Genomic DNA, 19590 nt, shown 5'->3' on the forward strand with positions numbered 1-19590 from the left:
CTGTGTCACCAGGGAGGAAAAGGCTGCCCAAAGGTGCACTGTGGACAGTATTATTGTTGCTGTTGGTCACCTAAGTAGCACAGCTGCACTGACGGTGTATGCACCCCCAAGGAACGTAGAATGGCCCTAGAATCCTCAAAGATATGCAAGATCTCATCCGTCTTACCTAAAAAGAACACCTGGTCATCAAAGGGCAAATCCTGTATGGTCTGCTGCACACTGGGAGCAATGCCCAAATTCTGCAACCAGGGTGTCCTTCTCCTGGTCACTACAGAAGACATAACTCTGGTTGAAGTGTCCAAATGTCTGTTTCTTGAATGATCTACAGATCAATCACAGCTCCTTGATGTGGACTTCGCCCAAACACAACAAGAACTGGGCATGCAGATTGTTGCTAGGGATTGTTCCCCCACAAGATGGATAATATTTAAACTCAGTGAAGGCAACATGCAGAAACACTTAACTAAATACAACTAACACTAATCTAACTACACTATGGGTACTGTTAACTATATATAACTAGTAAAAAAAAACACCTGAACTAATGAGAGAATGTGAGGTTAAGACTACACAGAGCTCCAACTCCAGCCACAAGCAGTACAAAGGAACTGAAGGAGATTGGGGCCGTGTTGACTCTTATAGCCAGGAGAGCGGCTATGGCCACAAGGTGTGAATCTCACCCCTCCTCATGGACTGCTCTGCAAAATTCTCTGGTCCCAGCACACATATACCTAAGTGGAATACAGGGATGCCTCTACTCTAAAAACTATATATCTGTAAAATTTCTCATAATTCCACTACTCAAACAAAATCCTAGCAGCGATGTCACTTGTTTTACAGATACCAGTTCTGCACCAACACGATTTCTTAGCTGCTCTAACCAGTGGTACGGAGCGGTACCAGCTTTATTACTGTTTGGAGAATAATTATGTTTACTGACATGAATCTGGAGGTCTGATGTTATGAGAATGATGATTCATCCCCAAGTAGCTTCTTAATTGGTAAGGTATTCAACACAACTGAAAGAGATTAGTCCTTTTTCATGTCCCAATACTACCTTTCATAGTTTCTGTTACCACACTGTTTCTCTCCACCTATTGGCAGGTGAGAGAGCCATTTTTAGGAATAACTCTGTTTTTATTCTCAGCATAGCATAGAGAGAATTTCATGCCAATATCAAGAAATAAGGACTTTGCTTTGCTATGTCTCATGCTACATCAAGTCGCAAATTTAGTGTGGTCTGCACCTTATACTTTTTGAATTAAAGGAAACAGACAAAAATATAGGCTAGTATAGATTGGAGAAAGACAGGAAATCCATCCTGAGAAAATGCTCTCACGGATGTTGCAAAAACAATTTTTTTTTTTTAAATACCTTGCTCCCTTGCAACATGATAAACTGTCAAAGTAGTAAATTCTAGGAAGCAATAAACTGGACTATTAGGACATGAAATAAGTACAGGGAGACAGTTAACTTGTTTACAACTTTAAAGTACATCTATAATACATTTTAAGTATTCTACAGTTCTTCCAAGAAGTTCCTTCAGAAATATGAAAGACATTAGAATCTTGTCTAATTCCACTCAGGAACCAGCTACACTTCTTCTGGAATGCATATGAATCAGAAGATATTTTGTGACACTGAAGAGATTCTTTAAGGGAAAAGACTATCTATTAATTCCTGTGTGTTTTATGATGGAAAGGTCAAGTTGTTGAAAAGATAGGAATAGTTTTTTTGATTTCCTAAAGGATTCTGTACCATTCAAATAACTGCTTAATGTTTTACAACAAATCAAATTTCTGTTCATTTGCTTCATTTTTCTCTGATTTAGGGCATAAAGTTTCTAGTCCAATTGCATATTTTACACAGAGTACTATCATTTAAATTTGATTAAAACCTATTAGACCGAATTCACTCCTGCTTTAACTCTATTAGAAAAAAAAATGGAGTTACACCAGGGATAAATTCGGACCACCATCAAATAAATTGTTTCTGTTTTATCATTGTAAAAACTGAGTGCACTATATCACCAACAGTTAAGGCTGATGACTGGGGTAACAGCAAAAGGGCAATGTAATTAATTCCAATTTAGGAAAGTTTCTTTCTATGCCTGTGACACTACCTGAGAATTATGTACTCTCTCATAGCTGAAGCCCTCAACCCTGTAATGCATTTAAGCACATGTATTGTCCCATAATACAGTGGTATAAAGACAACAAATGAGTTGGGGGAAATGGTAGTGTTGGACACAGTTCAATAAGAGAAGGTTAATGGTCTAGGGAGATCAAGTAAATTTCAATCTCATGTTTATTTATCTTTACACATATATTGTATTAGATAAAAGTTCTCATGCAAGGTTAACATCTAAGTTTATTTAAATAAAATTTAAGTCATCTGCATGGAACTGGCAAGGAGGAAATGCCAAAAGCTAAAATAATAATATATATGGTATAGAAAGAGAAATATTTAGGCCTTGATTCTACAAAGCAGTTAAGAACATGTCTATAACTTTGTTCATATGAAGCTTCAGATTATGCTTCCAGTGCCGCCTGAGCAAACTCATTTAAAGGTAATTTGTAGATCTGGTCAAAATATTTCATTCAAAACATTTTTTTCCCCAAAAAAAATTGTTTTGTCAAATTGGGCATTTCCATAGGAACTATCCTATTTCCAATAATTTTTTTCAGGTTTTCATTAAAAAAAAGATTTCATTTTTGGTCAAAAACTTGGGGGAGGGGGAGGGGATTGTTTTCTTCCAAAAAAATTTGGGGAAAGGGGGAAATGGTTTGTTTTTAAGAAAACCTGAAAACGTAATAAAAAAATTGCAACAAAATCCAAAAATATTTTCACATAAATCTTTTGAAAGAACAAAAACAACCCCACTCCCCGACAAGTGCTTGCAATATTATACATGTGTCGTGGAGGGCATAATCTGGAGATTATGGTGCTGCACAGATGTAGCCAAGCACATAGTTTGGCCTGCAAAACCCCTATGACAGTATGTGAGATGGACATTACCCAGTTTGATTGGCACAGCTCAGGTCACATTTGCAGGACTGGTATTTAGAAAATACAACTTTAAGGTCCTTATCAAAGGGCCAGTAAAATCTCTGAATTAGATGTTTCTTGGAGACAACCACACACTCCATTCCTTCTAAATTCACTCTTCATACCTATTTAACTTCAGTTGTAAGAAAAAATATTTTAAGATTTAGTCATCTGTATATCTTCCTTACTAAATGTTTGCCTGAAATAAATGTATATTAAAAAAGCTTTCAGGAGTGATATTTCAGAAGATTCTAGTCTTTACTAAAACTGTTTTATTAAGAAATTTAGCCAGCCATAATGGGTAGTGCTCCAGAGAGATGATCTGAACCTGCCCATATTTTTCCCATTTTATTATATAAAATCCTCTCTTCATAAATTAATTTTTAAAAGATTGTTCCAGACTGGAACTTTTCTCCAAAACCCTCAGATTAGATTTGGTGCTTGTATCAATCTTCTTCAAACCACACCATAAGTAGCAAAAATTGAATTCATATATCTGTACAGAGAATTGCTTCAGATATAGCAGATCAGGGATAGACCAATGGGGAAGGTGTTTCTCACTCAACAACCACAAAAGGAAATAAAATATTAAAGGCAGATAATAGCCATTTAACTCTGACAGATCAAGTACTCCAACAAGTGCCAGGTCCTTTTCATGGTCTTATGCAAAATATATAAATTCTAGTTACCTGAGATTCCATTAGAATGTTTCTTTTAATGCTCTGAAATGCTGAAAAATCTCAGGGCCACATTCATATTTACAATTTTAGCTCCGCTAAGCAGACAATGAAAATAAACTCTCTATATAGTATTCTCTCACATTCTGATTTATGACGAACTACAGACTAGAATTGCATCAATAAGTTTACAAAGAATACAGCAGTGCTGAATGGAACAATTTAAAAAAAATTACTTGTCAACAAAAAAACCTGACACCAGCGCAACCAACATTATTACCCTTGAAAAGAAACAGACTTTTTCAAAAATAAAGACCACAAAGTTTATTCCTTCTTCAGGGACACATTCACTGAGTAATATTCATTATTCTGTAGATCTTTTCTGCAGACAGTCAGTTAAATTTTGAACTTCACAATGAAAAAAAATTACAAAAATTCTCTGGGTTTTATGTATGATACTCAGATTCCTTTCCAGAAGTTACTACAGTAAAAGCTTTGTTATCTGGCATGTTGGAGGTGGAGTGGGTGCCAGAGACAAAAATTCCGATTAACTAAGAATTATACTTACCAATGGTGGGAGGAAGTTTGGGTGTGGGAGGGTTCTCGGGGCTGGGGCACAGGAGGGGGTGCAGGCTCTGGGAGTTTGGGTGAAGGAGGGAGCTTGGGGTAGAAACTTGGGATGTGGGAGGGGTTTCGGGTGCTGGATCCAGGCAGCTCCCCGGAAGCGGCGACATGTCCCTGCTGCTCCTAGGAGAAGGTGTGGCCAGGCAGCTCTGCACACTGCCTCTGTCCATAGGCGCCACCCCTGCAGCTCCCATTGGTCGCTGTTCCCAGTCAATGAGAGCTGTGGAGCCAGCACTCAGGGCAAGGTGGGGGCAGCGCACAGAGCTCCCATGGCCATTCTTCGACCTAGGAGCAGCAGAGACATGTCACCGCTTCCGGGGAGCCACACAGAGCCAGGTAGAGATCCTTCTGTGCATTCTGGTCAAAAACTGGTCATGTGGCAACCCTACTGAAGATTTGTATTGGGAGATATCAGAAATGCTGGTTTCTAGAGCTTTCCAGTTGGTAAAGTGCTTTTACTGTAGTAGCATTGCCTTCCAAAAGGCTATCTAGAACCTCAAGCAGGAGGAGGTTTTACCTGCAAGAAAAACAGACAGGTGACAAAATCCAATTTGTTTCCTAGACACCCAATTTGCCATTTCCTACTTTAGAAGAAAGTGTATAGAGACCATTCTGCAACCACTACAGTGAATGGTTCACACAGACTTAAAAGATATCCAGATGTTCCTTCATTTTATGTGGGACAAATAGAAATAGTAGCTTCAGCATCTACCACATAATGTCTTAGTCACTCCTTGACGTGTAACTCAAAGTTCAGACTGCTACAGTTTAAAAACAGGATTTAAAATACAGGACTCAACCAGAAATTATCATCTCTTTGAAACGTTTATGTTTTATATCCAGTCAAGAAACATTAGCCAAAGAATGGCATTTTTGGCGTTCACATTTAATTTGGTCAACATTGAACAGTTCTTGATTACAGAACAAGTAGTCGACTTCCTGAGTCTGGGAACAGATAATAGAACAAGAATTTAGCTCTTAGTCTGTTCTGTAACAGCAAAGCAATTTTTGGCTCAGACGAAGATGTGGAACTAAAATTACATGCTTAGTCTGAATAAATGAACTGTAAGATTTGGAGACCATTCTGGGAGATGGGCTATACTCAAAAATTTTGCCCTCATTTAGTGTATGGATGTTTTAGCTGAAGCTTTTCCTATTCACAAACAAAAACATGGCCGGACTTTCATATGTTTAAAGACAGAATGCATGAGTAAGTTCAGAAAAAACTGTGGCCATTTCTTTAATGCACTGTTTTAAATTTTGGGACCGTTGCTCATAAAGTACTTACAACTACAAATGAAAATATAATTCCTAACTTAAATTGCCATTTCTGAGTCTCCTCTTGGTGGCTACCATCTTGATAAAAAGTGACAACTTTATTTACACTGAATTTGGAAGCCTGAAGGAAGACAATCAGTTTCTATCATGCTTTAATACTCGTGTAACATCAAATTGAAAACATTTTTAAATGGGAAAGAAGCAGATCAGAGAAGAGTAGAAAGAAGTGACAGATGGGCAAAGATGAAGAAGTGATGGGATAAGCATAGCCTGGATGAAGCATCCAAATATCCTGCCTACTTCTTGACAGAACTCTCAAAGAGTGAGGTTTTTATCTAATGGTTTGAATACCACTTATTCTGAAAGGGAATCCATTACTGCCTGTTCAGGTCATTTTTTAGGTTAGTAATCATTTTACAACGACTATTGTTTTCAGTTGTTTATGACTGTGGGTGCTATTTTTTTCAAAAGCATAGGTTCCAATTTGGTATAGATTATCCTATAATCTGAGACCCCATTATAAATTTTTAAAATATTTACAAAAATTGAGGAAGAAATGCTTCACTATAATCCAGTCATAACTATATGCACAAAATCACTGACTGAAATAGTGAGTATATTCAGGGAAGAAAAAGGCCATCCCGTTCAATTCCAATTATACAATTGGAAAGTATCTGAGAAAGCCATTTATCATGAAAACCATCATAGCCTAAAAATATAGAGCACAGATGTGAGCCCAAACCACTCCAGTTTCTTAACTATGAAGACTGAGTACACTTGATCAAAATTTAAGTCCTTTGTCAACATCAAGAGACATCACCAAAATGAACATCCTACCTATGTGACATTCTTAAAAATCAGAAACTTACCTTTCCAAAGAAATTCACCATTTGTTTTCAAAATTCAGATAACAAATTAGTTACATCAGTATACATGGTGATATGTATTAGCATACTTCCCTTTCGAGTAAAATGAAAATATAATCAGCAGTTTATGTACTTTTAAATACCATACCCTATCAGCGGGATCTCAATTACATCTTTTTCTACCAAAAGAAGTAGTCTATCTTGAAGGTCGTCCTCACTGTCAGGATGATATTCCACAGTAGCTGTAACTTGAAGACCAGATGGAACAGGTTTATCTGGATTTTCCACAATCAATTTAAACTACAATGAAAAAAAACCAGCAATATTTAAATCAATTTTTAAATATTTCTAGAGAAACCTCTGTATATCAGTATATTTCAGCATAATATGTTGGAGTTCACCTATTTAATTAACATTATGATCAACAGCTTTAAAATTCTACTCACTATTCACCACTGGCAAGTAGAAGACGTTTCCTGATAATATAGTAAGCTAGAATACTGACATTTTGATTTCTGCAAAAATTAAATTTCTTTTAACACTGTATTATTTCTAGTCTTGATGGCTGAGAGGATAAGCTACCAAATGTGAACCAATGCACTGCTATCTTCCTGACTCTGCAGACAGAGAGCTCCATTGCCTCTGCTGCTGCTATTAGCTTTCCCAAACAACAAAGGCAAAATTATGAAGACTTTGATCAGTTTCCTCGTTATTATTCAAAACCTTATGAGTAGCAGTTAAAGTGCTAAGAATCAGAGCAGTTTCATTCTAGTTTTCCTTGGGAAACACATGCACAACTGTAAAGGCACACAGTACAGTTAGTTATTCAATGAGGAGATGACTCAGCTCAGTGGAAAGTCTCCCACTGACTTCAATGAGAGTCGGATTAGACCCTGAGAAGGAAGAGGGACCCAAAAAAATCAATATTGAGGGAGTACATCTTTTTTCTCTTTTGCACATCTCTCTTGGGTTGCAAACTTGTCACATGTGTATTGACCAGAAGCCAATATAAAAAGTTTGAGACACCTCCACCTGCCTCCCCTCTCCCTACACATACTCCCCTGAGTAGGGGACATGTTGAGCAACCTAGTAGAAATCCCAGCAGGAATTCTCAGGCAGTAGGGATGGGACCTAGGATTTTGACCAAGGTATTAGCCTCCAAGTCAAGCCAATATTTCCTACTGAAAGTATGAACTGAGCTCCAATAGTAACTTTGCCAATTTTAGGGAATAGTATATTACATATGTAAACAAGGGTGGCCACTCTTCTTCTCATAGAATGGAGTCTTGGCTTTTCTGGTCAGCTAGATCATCATAAATCTTAAGATGAATGCAGTGATGGATTAGCCACTGGGCTGAGGGGGCCCATGCCCAGGGACCCTGGCCAACTGACAGGCGTCCCATAAAAAATCCACAACCAGGAGTTCAGAAGCCCAGATACTTGGCCACCGTGTGGGGGAAGCCCCCACAGGCCAACTCCACTCCCCGTCAGCAGCGCGGGAAGCCCCAGCACCCCATGACCACATCCCTGGTAGAAGCCATGGGGCGGCAGGGGAAGCCCCCAACACCCGACCCTGCTCTCCGGCAGAAGCATCAGGCAAGTAGGGCAGGAGAAGCCACAGCACCCCAACCCCGGTCCCCTGCAGACGCGTAGGGGGTGGCGGGGGAAACCACAGCACCAGGACCTCTGCAGCACCAGGACTGGAGGAGCTCTCACTACCTGCTGCAGCTTCAGGGCCTGGGGAGCTCTCACTCCCCAATGAGGCCCAGGGCTGTAGTGGGGGACAGAGCTCCTCCAGTCACAGGGCCATGGAGGGAGGGAACAGAAAGGAGCGAACGGGTTGCAAGGGCCGCAATGGGAGACGGAAGGGGTGGGGAAGGAACCCTGGATGGAATGTGGCGGGGCCCCAGGGAAGGGGCGAAGAGAGCCCCCCACTTGCTCTGGCCCAGGAAATCTTAATCTGCCTGTGGTTGAATGTGAAAAATGATGCACAGGCTGCATCTGGGACAAAGTAAAGCTGCCTGCCTTCTTCATGGCTCAGATCACTGTAAGCAGATCAGGCTTGGGCTCAAGTCCCTTCACTCCTAGTCAATTTCTGATGCCCATTTAACGCCTTGTCAAAGGAATGAATGGATCATGCTGTGACACTGCACCCCATATTCTTCATAGTGATACTATTATATGATTATGATGAATTTTATGAAAGATAAGTCATGTGAGGTGTCTTTGGAAAAAGTTATGATTTGCTGAATATGATTACCCTATTTGTATGGTTATATCTTTTTGTATCTGAAGTGATGAATATTGACTATGTGTATGTATTTCAAATGTAGTTACACCTGGATAACGCCCACCAGATAAGATGCGTTCAGTCTAGATAAGTGGTTCTCAAACTGTGGGTCGTGACCCCATTTTAATGGGGTCGCCAGGGCTGGCTTTGAGTTGCTGGGGCCTGGATGGAGCCAAAGCCAAAGCCTGAGCCCCTGGATGACAGAGTAGGTTACAGGCCCCTTGCCTGGGGCTGAATCCCTTGTGCTTTGGAGTGGTGGGGCTTAGGCTTCAGTCCCCGCTTCTGGGGTCCTGTAGTAATTTTTGTTGTCCGAAGGCGGTTGTGGTACAATGAAGTTTGAGAACCCTTGGTCTAGATAGTGAGTGGGGAAGGGCCTATTCAGAGCAATGGGCCATTAGGAAAAACAATAGGCCTGAGGAGAAGCTTATCTCCCGCCGGTGATGAGCCTTCCTGAGAACACTCCAAACAGCCTGTGAGTAATGGCTGCTATGACTCTAAGGACACGTGATCAGACCACATGATGCTGGACTCCATCTTGGGATGTCAGTATTTTTCCACAGACTGGTCTGTGAACCAAGCTTTGAAAAAAAGGGTTCCCGCCATATGCAAAACCTGTATAAGGCAGGGAGTAACATCATCTGGTGTTCTTCACTCCCCACACAAGACGACTCCTGGAAACACCTGAGGAACAAAGACTGAACTGGGGGAAGTGCTGGACCCAGGCTAAAGGAATGTCTAGCCTGTAAATGAAACACATGGGGATTCCAAGCTGAAAAGCAAGTGCAGCTTGCCCCTTAAGAACCTGCAGCCTGCTTGCATCATCTCTTAGGGTGAGAATCTGCTAACTCATATCCAATTTATTTAGTATATTAAGCTTCGTTTGTGTTTTTGTTTATTTGCTAGCTAATCTGCTTTGATCTGTTTGCTATCACTTATAATCTATCTTCTGTAGTTAATAAACTGGTTTTTGCTTTATCTAAACCAGTGAGCTGGAGCAAAGCGTATGGGAATCTTAGCCCAAGGGGTAAAAGCTGTTGAATATTCCTCTCCACATTGAGAGAGGGGGCAAACTTTATGAGCTTATGCTGTACAGTTCCCTGTATAGCACAAGACTGTATAATTTTGGGCTTATATTCCAGAAGGGGTGTGTGCCTGGGGAGCTGGGAGTTGCCTTAGCTGTAGCCTTCCTATGCAGGGGCTGGTCAGACAGCTTGCATGTAACTGCAGCTGGGTGTGTCCCTACCTGTATGTATGCTAGTGAAAGTGCAGGCTGGAGGTTTTTGCAGCTTGTCACAGCAGTACAGTGTGAAAGGGAGCCCAGGCTGGTGGGTCAGGGGCTCAGTGGTACCCCAATTCCAGGTGGCACCCCAAGGGGAACCCATCACACAAGCCTTGACTACATCATAGGTCACGCTTTGATATATGAACCACTGCAACAGCTGTGCTCCTCTAGGACAATGCCGATCACTAAGCACAGTACAAGGCATATGAGAACGAAGGACAAACCATTTTCTGTTGAAGGGAATTGGCTATGGAACAATTTTCTAGAAGAGATCAGGCAAATCCAGAGTCTGAACATCTTTGAGAAACATTAAAAAGCTTTCCTCTGTAGGTGATACTCACAGTTTGAACATCACTTTTATTCCCAACCCCATCTCCCAAAAAACTACCGATACCTCAAGCAGAGTTTCTGATCCTGTAAAGTGAGAAGTGCCAAAGTTTCCATGAAATCCAGTAGAGGCTTCACTATTCTATAGATTTATGTGGAAGGCGCTCAGATACTATAGTTATGAGAGGCAATATAATACTTTATGAAAGCTAAATTGTAATATACTTTATCCATTTTAGCAGTCTTTGAACAGAATGGTCTTGGGCTTTGCTCTCCAAAAAAACATAAAATCAATTAAATTTATTTATGGAACAGCTTTGATTCCAGTCAGGTAATAACTGAGTGCCCATGTAATCTGGCCTCATCAGTAAATCAAGAGGTCAGAGCGGTGAAGACGTGGAGCAAAATAAAATTGGTGAAAGTGGAATAGTATGAATACTGTATAGAAAAACTTAGACTACGGTTGGAAAACAAATTTACTGTTGTGAAAGATGATATAAGGAAATCCAGCATTATGGATGTCACCAATTCTCCTAGCTCAAGTGATGGTAATAATTTTAAATGGAGGGGTAGGTGCTCAGAATCTCAGAAAAAATAAGACCACTTATTGAAGTGCTTTAGATGCCTAAGTATGGAGTTAGATGCTTAATTTAGGCATCCACTATAGACAAGGTTAACTGTAACCTCACAGAATGATGATGAAAAGATCAATTACTCAAGAACTGAATAGAGACACCCTCCACCCCCACTCCAACAAACAACACTTGTGATGGGGCAAGGCCAGATGGCTATAGAAAAGTAGTGGGAGATAGACATATTAGCTCCAGGCTAAACAAATCCCTGGTAACAGGATAAGTGAAATGGCAGCTGCTCCAGGTCAATTAAGATACCTGGGGCCAATTAAGAACTTTCCAGAAGGCAGGGAGAAGGCTAGGTTGATTAGGACACCTGAAGCCAATCAGGGGCTGACTGAAACTAGTTAAAAGCCTCCCAGCCAGTCAGGTGGGTGTGCATGTCAGGAGCTGTGGGAGGAAGTTGTGCTGTTGGAGAGACTGAGTAGTACATGCCAGATCAGCCACAAGGAGAGGAGGCCCTGAGGTAAGGGTGAAGTGGAGCTTGAGGAAGTGAGGGCTGCTGTGGGGGAGGTAGCCCAGGGAATTGTACATGTCATGTTTCTAAAAGGTCAGCTACCATAGCTGATACTATTAGGGTCCCTGGCTGGAGCCTGGAGTAGAGGGTGGGCCTGGTTTCCCCCTCTCCTTTGCCCCCTGATTAATCACGGAGACTGGGAGACAACAGAGACTGTGCAAGGAAGGATAACTTCTCCTCACCTCCCTTGCTGGCTTATGATGAAAATGGCTCAGTAGACTGACCCTTGTCTCTAGAGAGAGAAGGGTTATGTGGAGGGCCACAGTGAGCCTCTGAGACTACTGAAATCTGCCAGGAAATGCAGGACACATGGAGGCAAGGACAGAGCTTTGTCACACACTAGAGAAACCATGTTAGCAGTTGGAGGGGAGGCTTGTAGTTCAGGTTATGAAACAGGACACTGGATAACTAACTCAATCACTGTTCTGATTCAAACATACTGTGTGATCTTGACCAAGTCACTGAATCTGTGACTCAGTTTCCCATCTGCAAAATGGCGATAACAGCATTTCCCTGACTCACTGTGGTGTTGTGAGGATAAATACCTTAGTAACTGAGGTGTTTGGATACAATGGTGATGAGGAAGGGTAAACAACTGATATACTGATGCAGTACCTATCCTCTCTCCAAAGAAAAGAGATCCAGGACATAAAGAAGAAAGAATGGGAGCTTCTTTGCAAGAAGCAACAGATCTCTCAAGTCCATACTGAAGCAAGTATGACTATTCAAGCTGAGTCCTGCCAATTTTTTTTCAAGGACCTTGAGAAGCAAAGGAAAAAGTTTGAAAACTGAGGAAAGAGCAGTATACATAAGCCCCACCACCCATTAAAAAAGGAAAGCATTCTAACAGAACTTGAGTCCCTGCCTGCTCTGGAACACTACCTCACTTACATGATGTTCATACCTGTGGCAAAGGGATTCACATCTGGATGACACCATTTGGCAAAGAAAGAGGATTCACAGAGTTCTTGAAAGGAAACAATTTGGGGGGGAATCAAACTCCCTACTTGAGTTATTTCACCCAGGAGAGGATAAGCAGGATTCACCATCAAAGATTAGTTTGATATGCAACTCCCATATGGGTCTCAAACACATAGAGGCTTCTTTTCCGCAAAAGCACTTCTAATGCTAATTGTGACTCTGTCACTTAAAATCAAATGAAAACAGTCCCTTTTCCCAATGTCCCATAGACTCCACCTGCACTTTCTCAAGAGCAGCATATAAAGACCCCAAGAACTCACTATATTTTCAGAATTAGTTCATCTTCCCACAATCATCCACTGAGGACTCATGGATTTTCACTAAGAGTCTCCCTTCTCCATGGACAACTTTATTCAGTTCCACAAGTTTCGAATGCTCCCCCAAGTTGGGAGGCCTCCTCCTTTATGCCTGCAGCATTCAACCACGCAGGCTTCATGTATGTGAAGTGTATCCTACTGTTGACCTCCCCGGGCAGCAGCACCCATCCAGCTAGGAACAGCTTTGGCCAAGAGTTCCCATTCATTCGACAGTTTGGAAAAACAAAAGGCTGCTTTCGGGTATTTTTTCCCCCATGTATCTCCTCAGAGGGCTGCAGTGGGCACTGTGCCTGTGTATCTGGGGTCTAGTCCTGCCTACTGGCAGGAAGGGTGTAACACTGAGCAGCACCTACAGAAATCGGAGACAGCAGCATCCATCTGCAGAACACCAACTCCTGGGGTGAGAGGCCCCACTTGTTACTATCACTAGTTATTTGTATTGCAGTAGCACCAGACCCACCCCCATCTCCCCCATCAGAATTTGACACTTTGCTGATACTATGCATGTTCAGTAACATCTGCTGAAGCTGCTGCCCTGACTCTGCCCTTACTTCAGATTATAGTCTACTCCTTGCTGTTCACTGGTGTTAAAGGGGACAAATCAGATGAATATTCCTGGTGCCCAGGCACCACGGGCCAATAAAACTTGCCGCCCATGCCACTCCGGCAGAATGGGATAAAGGATTTGAACAAGGGTCCTCCTCATCCTAGGTGAGTACTCTAATCATGGTATTACAAAGTGGGTACCTCCTTGCCTTTTGGCTGTTGTGTGTCTCTCAAGAAACAGTTTAGGCACTTAAGCCACCTGACCCCAGGAGAGGTGTTCTCATTCGTGGATTGCCAGGCAGAGCTAGGTGCCTGCATGCAGTGGGGATTTAGGCACTGAACTCTGTGAGGGGATGGGATTTAGCACACATCCCTCTGATTGGCATCTCCCAGAAGCTGTCTTTGGCAGCTGCCTGTCTAGTGAGCTGGTTTTTGTAGATGCGACTGTGGTGCCTCTCACCTCCCCTCCCCCCCATTCATTATATGGGGAACTTAATCACCTAACTCAGGATTTGTGAATTGCAGCGGTATTCCTCTGAGAGTATCCTGGTGCCTAAAGTCTAGGCAGGAGCACTGCAATGCTTAAGTCCCTTTTTGAATGTGGGACTTAGGTCTTTTGCTTACTGATAAAAAAGGTGACTTTTGTTTCATTTTGTTTTATTTGGTAGCTCAGGTGCGGGAGCTATTCTGACCAAAAAAAACCACAGTGAGAGGCCACTTTGGCTTTAGCAGTGAGGAAAGCCTGAAAACACAACTCTTCAAGATCAGAGGGCAATATATGCATACGTTTGTGCCAAAGTTCAAAGCTCAGGAGGAGCATTTGGTTTGGACATCCATTAGGGGAGGACCTATAAATGGAGATTCCCTATGTCCTAATAAGGAGGAGAGGATGGAAAATGATAAAATACAAGGAGGATCTCATGAGAAACAGTCAAATGAAAAAAAGTCCCATTCCATTACATCATTCAATGGGGAGAGCCTAAAAACAACAAGTATATAATGCTTGTATATCAATGCTAGAAGTCTAAATAATAAGATGGGTAAACTAGAGTGCCTAGTATTAAATGAGGATATTGATATAATAGGCATCACAGAAACTTGATGGAATGAGGATAATCAATGGGACACAGTAATACCAGGGTACAAAATATATCGGAAGGACGGAACAGGTTGTGCTGGTGGGGGAGTGGCACTATATGTGAAAGAAAGCGTAGAATCAAATGAAGTAAAACTCTTAAATGAACTAAATTGTACCATAGAGAATCTCTATGGATAGTAATTCCATGCTTGAAAAAATAATATAGCAGTAGGACTATATTACCGACCACCTGACCAGGATGGTGTTAGTAACTTTGAAATTCTTAGGGACATTAAAGAGGCTATTAAAATAAAAAACTCAATAATAATAATAATGGGGGAGTTCAACTATCCCCATATTGACTGCGTACATATCACCTCAGGATGGGATGCTGAGAGAAAGTTTCTTGACACCTTAAATGACTGCTTCTTGGAGCAGCTGGTCCTGGAACCCACAAGAGGAGAGGCAATTCTTTATTTAGTCCTCAGTGGAGCCCAGGATCATGTCCAAAAAGTGAATATAGTTGGACCATAATATAATTAAATTTAACATCCCTGTGGCGGGGAAAACTCGGCAGCGGCCCAACACTGTAGCATTTCATTTCAGAAAGGGGAACTACATGAAAATGAGGAGGTTAGTGAAACAGAAATTAAAAGGTACAGTACCAAAAGTAAAATCTCCGCAAGCTGCGTGGAAACTTTTTAAAGACCCCAGAATAGAGGCTCAACTTAAATGTATACCCCAATTTAAAAATCATGAGAACCAAAAAACAGCCACCGGGGTTAAACAACAAAGTAAAAGAAGCAGTGAGAGGCAAAAAAGCATCCTTTAAAAAGTGGAAGATAAATCCTAATGAGGAAATAGAAAAGAGCATAAACTCTGGCAAATGAAATATAAAAATATAATTAGAAAGACCAAAAAAGAATCTGAAGAACAGCCAGCCAAAGACTCCAAAAGTAATAGCAAAAAAAAAAATTTAAATACATCAGAAGCAGAAAGCCTGCTAAACAACCAGTGGGGCCACTGGATGATCGAGATGCTAAAGGAGCACTCAAAGACTATATAAGGCCATTGAGGAGAAACTAAATGAATTCTTTGCATCAGTCTTCACTGTTGAGGATGTGAGTGAGATTCCCAAACCTGAACCATTCTTTTCAGGAGTCAGATCTGAGGAATTGTCCCCAGTTGAGGTGTCATTAGAGGAGCTTTTGGAACAAACTGATAAACTAAACAGTAATAAGTCTCCAGGACCTGATGGTATTCACCCAAGAGTTCTGAAGGAACTCAAATGTGAAATTGCAGGACTACTAACTGTCATCTGTAACCTATCATTTAAATCCGCATCTGTACCAAATGACTGGAAGATAGCTAATGTGACACCAATTTTTAAAAAGAGCTCCAGAGGTGACCCTGGCAACTACAGGCCAGTAAACCTCACTTTAGTACTGGGCAAATTGGTTGAAACTGTCAGACACATAGTGTTGGGAAATAGTCAGCATGGTTTTTGTAAAGGGAAATCATGCCTCGCCAATCTACTAGAATTCTTTGAGGGGGTCAACAATCATGCGAAAAAAGGAGATCCAGTGGATGTAGCAGGAGTCGGCAACCTTTCAGAAGTGGTGTGCCGAGTCTTCATTTATTCACTCTAATTTAAGGTTTCACGTGCCAGTAATACATTAACGTTTTTAGGTCTTCTTCTAAAAGTCTATAACTAAACTATTGTATGTAAAGTAAATAAGGTTTTTAATGTTTAAGAAGCTTCATTTAAAATTAAATTTAAAATGCAGAGCCCCCCCAGATCAGGGGCCAGGACCCAGGTAGCGTGAGTGCCACTGAAAAATCAGCTTGCGTGCCACCTTCGGCACCCGTGCCATAGGTTGCCTACCCCGGGATATAGTGTACTTAGATTTTCAGAAAGCCCTTGATAAGGTCCCCCACCAAAGGCTCTTAAGCAAAATAAGCAGTCATGGGATAAGAGGGAAGGTGCTCTCATGAATTGGTAACTGGTTAAAAGATAGGCAACAAAGGGTAAGAATAATCAGTTTTCAGAATGGAGAGAGATCAATAGTGGTGTCTCCCCAGGGATCTGTACTGAGCCCAGTCCTATTTAACATATTCGTAAATGATCCGGAAAAAGGGGTAAACAGTGAGGTGGCAAAATTTGCAGATGATACAAAACTACTCGAGATAATTAAGTCCCAGGAAGACTGCAAAGAGCTACAAAAGGATCTGTCAAAACTGAGTGACTGGGCAACACAATGGCAAATTAAATTTAATGTTGATAAATGCAAAGTTATGCACATTGGAAAACAATCCTAACTATACATATACAATGATGGGGTATAAATTAGCTGTTACCACTCAAGAAAGAGATCTTGGAGTAATTGGATAGTTCTCTGAAATCATCCACTCAATGTGCAGCAGCAGTCAAAAAAGCAAACAATGTTGGGAATCATCAAGAAAGGGATAGATAATAAGACAGAAAATATCCTATTGCCTCTATATAAATCCATGGTACATCCACACCTTGAATACTGCATGCAGATGTGGTCGCCCCATCTCAAAAAAGATATATTGGAAAAGGTTCAGAAAAGGGCCACAAAAATAATTAGGTGTATAGAATGGCTTCCGTATGAGGAGAGATTAATAAGACTGGGACTTTTCAGCTTGGAAAAGCGTCAACTAAGGGGGGAGATGATAGAGGTCTATCAAATCATGAGTGGTACAGAGAAAGTAAATAAGGAAGTGTTATTTACTCCTCCTCATAATACACGAACAAGGGGCCACCAAATGAAATTAATAGGTAGCAGGTTTAAAACAAAACACAAAGTATTTTTTCATGCAAGGCACGGTCAACCTCTGGAACTCCTTGCCTGTGGGTGTTGTGAAGGCCAATACTATAACGGGGTTCAAAAGGGAGCTAAATAGATTCATGAAGGATAGGTCCATCAATGGCTATTAGCCAGGATGGGCAGGAATGGTGTCCCTAGCCTCTGTTTGCCAGAAGCTGGGATTGGATGACAGGGCATGGATCACTTGATGATAACCTGTCTGTTCATTCCCTTTGGGGCATCTGCCATTGGCCACTGTCAAAGGACAGGATACTGGGCTAGATGGACCTTTGGTCTGACCCAGTACGGTCGTTCTTATGTAAGTACAAATTTAGTTTTGAAAACTTGATCAATTTGCGTAACAGTGACAATGGATTTGGAGGGCGGGAGGGGTTCTAATGAAGGTGTTTATAAGACAGATTTTCTGCCTAATAGCTTGCGTTTAAAATGTATTAATAATAAACATATTTCAAAGACTGTTTACAATGCTTTACACTAGTTTCAGTGTTTTGGGAACATTAAATGTTTATTATAGCCCCTATATTTTCTCATCTACAAGGGAAAGAAACAAAGGAAAATCCAAAACCTTCAGAGTTTAATATACAATAGCCCTGCAGTTTAACCCTGTAAAATGTTTTTTTTTTTCTTTCAAATTACAAAAATATAATGTATGTGTCCACATTTAAAACAGAGTCCCCACAACCATGACAACTTGCTACCTCCGCCCACCCCACCCCTCCCCCAGGTGCAGGAGATGGGAGAAGGCGAGAGCCAGCAAATTGTGACCTATGTAACACCCCCTTCCCCCCACCACCACCCTTTGCTACCCTTGGGCCAGAGGATGGGGACAGGCCAAGGGAGCACGTTGCATCAGGGGAGCAGTTTGCAACATGACACCGGGCCCCCGGCCCGGAGCCCGCCCCTGCCCGTCCCGGCGGCCTGCCAGAAGCGAATGCGGGGACCCGCCGCGGGCAGCCCCGGCCCCGGCTCTCCCATGTCCCAGGGGCTCCCGAGCGGGGGCAGCCCAGCGCCGCGGGGCACCTCGGGGGACGGCCCCCCCCGGCCCCGCCTCTCACCTGGGCGCGGCGCGGCGGCAGCAGCTGGAGGCGGCGGCTCCCCGGCTGCAGGTTCTGGACGCTGAGCAGCGCCCGGTACCGGCCCCCGGGCACCGCGTCCACGAAGCGCAGCTCGGCCGGGCAGAGGCGCAGCCCGGCCACATCCCGCGGCCCCGCCATGGCCCCGCGCAGCGCCGGGCGCCTGGAAACGCAGCCCGCCGCCGGCACGACTGAAGGAGCCGGCTCCGCTTGGAAACGGTCGCCGGGCAACGAAAACAGAACCCTGATTGGACGAGATGATGAGCGGAACTTCCAATCCAACCAATAGGACGAGATGCTCCGGGGCTGAGGGCGGAGCCGCAGTTGCCCCCACCTCAGAGAGTCCTAGGGGCTCAGAGAAAAGTGCCTTAAAACGCCAGCCCCCCGTGCCCAGGCCGGGGGCGTGTGGCCCATACACCCCCATGTGACCCCCCGCCTCTCAGTGCTCTGGGAACTGGGGAGGATTCCCTCCCCCCGAGTTATATCATTTCTCCCTCTCAGGGGTGATGGATCCTGTGGGGAGTTTTATATGAGATTTGATTCCTAGTTCGCCTCCTTGGGGGCAGCAGATGGGGTTTGAAATGTGACTCCAGTCAGAATGATACCTCTACAACACAGCATTAAGGGGTCCTGTGTTCATTGTCTCTCACGGATATATCCCTATCAAATGTGCCTCCTTTACAAGAAAAAAATATTTTGTTTTTCTAACATCTAGACCTGCAGATCCAGCCTGGGATCTTAAAATGAAGCTGGGCTGGGTTATTTACATCTCCAATATCAGCCTCAGTCAGAGAGAGTCTGCAGGTGGAATTCAGTGAAGATCTCTGTTGACATGCACACCAGAGGAGAAGCCAGCTCACACAATTAGTGTGATTGTCTCTGCAAAATTGACAAAGTTAAAAAGCTTGTCTGAATTACAAAGGGTATGTCTACACTTCGAAATTAGGTCGAATTTATAGAAGTCGGTTTTGTAGAAAGCGGTTTTATACAGTTGATTGTGTGTGTCCCCACACAAGTGCTCTAAGTGCATGTAGTCGGCGGAGTGTGTCCACAGTACCAAGGCAACCGTCGACTTCCGTAGCGTTGCACTGTGGGTGGCTATCCCACAGTTCCCGCAGTCTCTGCCGCCCATTTGAATTCTGGGTAGAAATCCCAGTGCCTGATGGGGCTAAAACATTGTTGCGGGTGGTTCTGGGTACATA

At 42.6% G+C, this 19590-nt stretch overlaps 1 protein-coding gene across 1 annotated transcript in view; it reads right to left on the bottom strand.

The window, feature by feature from the left end:
• Positions 1-18529, bottom strand: part of CFAP47 (cilia and flagella associated protein 47) — a 627152-nt gene extending 608623 nt beyond the window's left edge. The window contains exons 1-2 of the mRNA XM_077807214.1: positions 18371-18529; positions 6642-6793 (exon numbers count right to left, since the gene is read on the bottom strand). Of these exons, the coding sequence (XP_077663340.1) occupies positions 6642-6793; positions 18371-18529 (311 nt within the window). The remainder of the gene's footprint in view (positions 1-6641; positions 6794-18370) is intronic.
• Between the last annotated feature and the right edge of the window lie 1061 nt (positions 18530-19590).

This window comes from Eretmochelys imbricata, chromosome 1 (genome assembly GCF_965152235.1).
Source record: "Eretmochelys imbricata isolate rEreImb1 chromosome 1, rEreImb1.hap1, whole genome shotgun sequence".
Taxonomy (NCBI): Eukaryota; Metazoa; Chordata; order Testudines; family Cheloniidae; genus Eretmochelys; species Eretmochelys imbricata.